At 43.8% G+C, this 5729-nt stretch overlaps 1 protein-coding gene across 1 annotated transcript in view; it reads right to left on the bottom strand.

Annotated features, from left to right (window-relative positions):
• Window positions 1-5152, bottom strand: part of LOC132095615 (actin-related protein 3-like) — a 21583-nt gene extending 16431 nt beyond the window's left edge. Inside the window, exons 1-6 of the mRNA XM_059500757.1 lie at window positions 4997-5152; window positions 3190-3245; window positions 2826-2950; window positions 763-873; window positions 522-617; window positions 335-442 (exon numbers count right to left, since the gene is read on the bottom strand). Of these exons, the coding sequence (XP_059356740.1) occupies window positions 335-442; window positions 522-617; window positions 763-873; window positions 2826-2950; window positions 3190-3245; window positions 4997-5040 (540 nt within the window). The 5' untranslated portion in view covers window positions 5041-5152. The remainder of the gene's footprint in view (window positions 1-334; window positions 443-521; window positions 618-762; window positions 874-2825; window positions 2951-3189; window positions 3246-4996) is intronic.
• Window positions 5153-5729: the final 577 nt, after the last annotated feature.

Genomic DNA, 5729 nt, shown 5'->3' with positions numbered 1-5729 from the left:
TGTGTGTGCGAGTGAGTGAGTGTGTGTGTGAGTGAGAGTGAGTGAGAGTGAGTGAGTGTGTGTGAGTGTGTGTGAGTGAGAGTGAGAGAGTGAGTGAGTGAGTGAGTGAGTGAGTGTGTGAGTGTGTGTGAGTGTGTGTGCGTCTGCGTGAGTGAGTGTGTGTGCGTCTGCGTGAGTGTGTGTGTGTGTGTGTGTGTGTGTGTGTGTGCGTCTGCGTGAGTGAGTGAGTGTGAGTGTGTGTCTGTGTGTGTGTGTGTGTGAGTGTGTGTGTGAGTCTGCGTGAGTGTGTGTGTGAGTGTGTGTGTGAGTGTGTGTGTTAGTGTGTGTATTGTACCACTGGAATGACGTGAGTAACTCCGTCTCCGCTGTCGATGACGGATCCTGTGAGGGTTCTCTCCCCGACCTGTCGAGACGTCCATGATGCTGCCAGAGCCAGAACAGCCTGACAAACACACACAGATCAGCCAAACGCATCAGCACTGAGAGCGTGTGTGTGTGTGTGTGTGTGTGTGTGTGTGTACCTGCACAGCGATGTACAGCCCCGGCACGTTAAAGGACTCAAACATGATCTCGGCCGTGTACTCGCGGTTCTCTGGAGTGTTTAGAGGAGGTTCGGTCTGCAGCAGAGAAACAAATGTACATCACACAGGAAGTGATGCGTAGAGCGCAGTATAATCTCAACGCAGTAGTTCAGGTCTCAGCTGAAGAAGAGACGTTTAACACAATCGCAATGAAGAGGAGAAGTGATGAAGGTTTCCTCACCAGCAGGAAGTAATGGTCCTCAGGTTCGGCTCTCAGATACTTGAAGATCACCTGCTCCATAAACCTCTCCATCAGATCCCAGTCCTCCACGATCCCGTGCCGGATGGGCCACTGCGGAGACACACACGCTCAGAGATCACGGAGATGACATCTGATGATGATGAAGCTTGAGCAGGAACCCTTCATCATCACGGACCGCAGGTAATCAGAGAGAGCCAGACTGAATAAAGGAATAGTTCACCCAGAAATGGAAATGTGCTGTAAATGTGTTCACCCTCAGTTCATCAGAGATCAGGAGGAGTTTGTTTCTTCATCAGGTTTGTAGAAATGTAGCACTGCATCAGTGTCTGACGGCACCCATTCACTGCAGAGCATCCACTGATGAGACACTGATTCAGTGCTACATTTGAAATATTTAGGAACAATTATTGACGATGAACTCAACTTTGAAAGTAATGTAGAGTCTGTCAAGTCACCTTTATTTATTAAATTAAATGTATTTTTATTACAGTATTATTTATGTAGTGTTTTTAACAATACTGATTGTGTCAAAGCAGCTTTACAATATTAAATGGGAAAATAGTGTGTCAATAATGCAGAAAAACACAAGACAGCACCTTGGTCTTCTCAGGAATCTGAGGAGCTGTAGCGTTCGCACACATAACTGAAGTATACAGGACAAGATTGAGAGCAATCTCACTTATAATACGGTCTCATTGTACGGCAATATAACCGTAATAACAGTTTAACAGAAGAACAAACTCACGAATAATTAATCAAGTAAATAAGATTTCTGGCTACAAACAACATTTACTTCAGGTTTTATTTCATTTATGGAAAGAAACATTTTTAATTTGCAACCTTTTTAAAGATCATAGGCTTAAATTCCTCTGGCCAGAAGAAATAATTTGTCCCAATGGCAGTTTTTATATTAAATCGGATTATTGTTTGAAGGAAATGCAAGAGAGTGGTTGGTAGCACAGTGTTTAATAGATTCAATGGAATAAATTGATTATATACAGTTCATTCTATAATGCCAATTATATATATATATATATATACACACACACACACACACACACACACATACACATAATTTACCTTATTAAATAAACTATTATTTATAAGCTTTTTTGCTTCTGGTGCCTGAAAAGGAGGAATTTTGGTCAATATTTTGCTAAATGTCGCCTGGTTTAAGCCGGACATGGATGATGATGATGATGATGATGATGATGATGATGATAATGAAACCGCCAGTAGGTGGCAGCAAGTCCGTGTTTTAATAAATTAGTTATTGAATCATTGAAATGAATCAATTATTTCCTGCTGATTCAATTAGAAAAGAAACGAGTGAGTCCATCTGAATGGATGGTTGAATCACTGGTTCACTCGATTCATTCAAAGTCTGATTCATTCAAGGAACGAAACTGTTCAAATTAACAGCACATTCGTGCTCGCGCAGCAATAGAAGACATTCAGAAAAGTACATTGTGCAAAGAATATAAAAATGTAAAATCTCACACATGGGTATTTGTTTTCTTTCATTGCTTGAACTCTAAAGGCACTGTATTCTACCAGGCTTCACCGCGCAGTGAATGCTTCTGGACTCCAGATGTGTTCTGTGACGCAGTATCTCAATCCCTCACACATACAGCACAATAACAATGGCAGGGAATGTCTTTAAATCATAATCAAGGAAAAATCTCCTTTTCTGTTGTCGTCTTTTTAAAGAATTTCAAAAGTTGCACTTGAAATATTTTTCGTGAAAAATGATGAAAACTTGCTTCTGTTTGTGAGCAGCTTGTTACAGAACCGAGTTCTGATTGGCCAATATCCGTTATTGAGTTTGTGAATTATCATAAGTAATTTAGAGAATTTTAACAATTCACTTGCATGATAAGTTTTACATAAAATACATCTTATTGTAAAGGGGATGTGGTTTTATAAAGTTAATCAAGACGCTTGTGTGATATTTCTCACACACATTATCATTGATCACCCTAACCATGAGATCTGCAGTGACACACACACACACACACACACACACACACACACACACTCACTTTAGTGGCGTAGTTGGGTTTATCGATGGCTTCGTCTCCGATGAAGAAGTCCAGGTCATCCACGCCCTTCATCATCCTCCTCTGGGCCTGATCGCCCACCTTCGCCGACTCTTTGATGGCGATACCTGCAGGAGAAAGGCATGATGGGAAGTGAGAGATGATCAGAAGAGAGGAAGTGAACTCTGATACACTGACGAGTGGACACAGCAGATGAGGGTTTAATATCTGGAAGATGATTCTGATCACTTATATATGATGCTTACAGTGAATACAATCAGCTGACACAACAATAGACTGAAACTGAATACATAATTATTATTTTTACAATTAATTGTGCATTTCAGTTAAAAACTCTCACACTCACATGAGGGAATGATGAACTGCGGCTCCGTGTTTCCTGCATATCCCAGTTTAGTGTACCTGGAACACACACACACACACACGGATTACTGTGATGTACATCAGCTGATTATTACTGGCTTCTTCATGATAAGGGATCAGAAATCAAACACTAGATAATTTCTTTAATATCACACACTCAGAGAGATGATTACATCACTAGAAGCAGACATATGAACCTTTGCATTGGAGAAGTATTTATTTGAGTCTCTAAACGGAAGGAGTTATATTTAGCGCACATACAGGGTCGGACATACACACACACACACACACACACACACACACACACACACACACACACACACACACACACACACACACACACACACACACAGAGAGAGAGAGAGCGAGAGACACACTGACACACACACACACACAGAGAGCGAGAGACAGAAACACACTGACACACACACACACACACAGAGAGAGAGAGCGAGAGACACACACACACTCTGACACACACACACACACACACACAGAGAGAGAGAGCGAGAGACACACACACACACAGAGAGCGAGAGACAGAAACACACTGACACACACACACACACACACACACAGAGAAAGAGCGAGAGACACACACACACACACACACACACACACACACAGAGAGAGAGAGAGCGAGAGACACACTGACACACACACACACACAGAGAGCGAGAGACAGAAACACACTGACACACACACACACACACACACACAGAGAGAGAGAGCGAGAGACACACACACACTCTGACACACACACACACACACACACACAGAGAGAGAGAGCGAGAGACACACACACTCAGACACACACACACACACACACACAGAGAGCGAGAGACAGAAACACACTCAGACACACACACACACACACACACAGAGAGCGAGAGACAGAAACACACTGACACACACACACACAGAGAAAGAGCGAGAGACACACACACACACACACACACACACACACACACACACACAGAGAGAGAGCGAGAGACACACACACACTCTGACACACACACACACACACACACACAGAGAGAGAGCGAGAGACACACACACACTCTGACACACACACACACACACACACACACACACACAGATCGAGTGCAGTGGATGTGTTCATGTCTCTACAGGACTGATTCCTCGCACTCTGTTCAGTTCAGATCAGTTTAGTTCAATCACATCTGAACGAATCAAAACAGAACAAACGACTGACAATAAAACATACTGCGGTTATAAAATGACACATATCGGGGTTTCTTTTCACAGTTTAAATCGGTTTACTCTTCGTCAGTGAACAGAATCATATTTTAACCCAGTTAATGCATCTTAAAAGGTTTGGTGTTTTTCTCTGTTTGCCCATATAAGGCCTCAGCGAGAATACGGAAGTGGAGGAAGAGGAAGCAGATGTGCGCATGCGCAGAAGTGAAGACAACGGATTCAATCATTTCCCAGCTCTTCAAACTCTTTTAGTTTTTCATTTTCGCCATTAATTTAATAATGTAACACGATCTGCTGCACATCAGATGTTATATGAGCGTTAAATCGGCGCGTTTCGAAGCTGCGCGCTCCTGGGAGCTCACCGTCGCGCGTCAGATTGCAGGAGCGTCGCCGCTCAGGTCCGCGCAGAGAGACCAAGATGACATTACCGGAGCAGCAGCGGACAGACGCTTAACAGACAATTTACAGACGGAGGACGAGCGTTCAGCGCGAGGACGGGTCTCTGCAGGAGCTCGCGCGTATATCGCGCCGGTTTTCCCGTGAAGAGGCGGATCGCGTGAAGTACTCACCCTGTGCCACAATCCACGACGCATGCCGGTAACCGAGCGGCCATCTCAAATGCGTTCCGGAGAGCTCCGGTGCGAGCGATCAGTCAGTCCGTTTGTGCGCGAGGCGGAACCCGGAAGCGCCAAAGGAAGCGATTGTCCACTTCCGCATTCAAGCGCGCACCCTAGAGCGGCCGCGAGCGTCACACGGGGGCGGAGCGGCTGGTGGGCGGGGCCCAATGTCTGGTGGGCGGGGCCCAATGTCTGGTGGGCGGGTCCGAGCTGCTCAAACACACGTGGCTGCGCACATACCAGACCTACGGAGCCCGTGAGGTGACAGGGCCGATGTTCTGACGATGTGTGCTACTCTAACAGATTTTGCTACATCCCATTAAAAACATATGATATCATACAACATACACCTACCCCAACCCTAAACCCACTAGGGGTGTGAATCGGATGGTTCGTCAAGATATGATATCAATGCTCATACCCAGCGATACAATATTTTCAGTTACCGCAAAAAAAATCTACGATACGATTACGATTTGATCCGATACAGGAGTATATTGATCGATATATCAATATTTTGATATTATATATATATTTTAAACAAACATCTTCATTTTTATTAACTCCCAAATTCACCCAAAATATATAACAAGAACATTTATATGAAATTTTTACATTTTGTACCTCAGTTGGGACATTCACAAAAAAAAAATAGGCCTACACATTTTATTTATAAAATAAAGAA

This window comes from Carassius carassius, chromosome 19, assembly GCF_963082965.1.
Source record: "Carassius carassius chromosome 19, fCarCar2.1, whole genome shotgun sequence".
NCBI lineage: Eukaryota > Metazoa > Chordata > Actinopteri > Cypriniformes > Cyprinidae > Carassius > Carassius carassius.
Note: the sequence above shows the minus strand (reverse complement) of the source record. Positions and strands in the feature narration are given on the sequence as shown.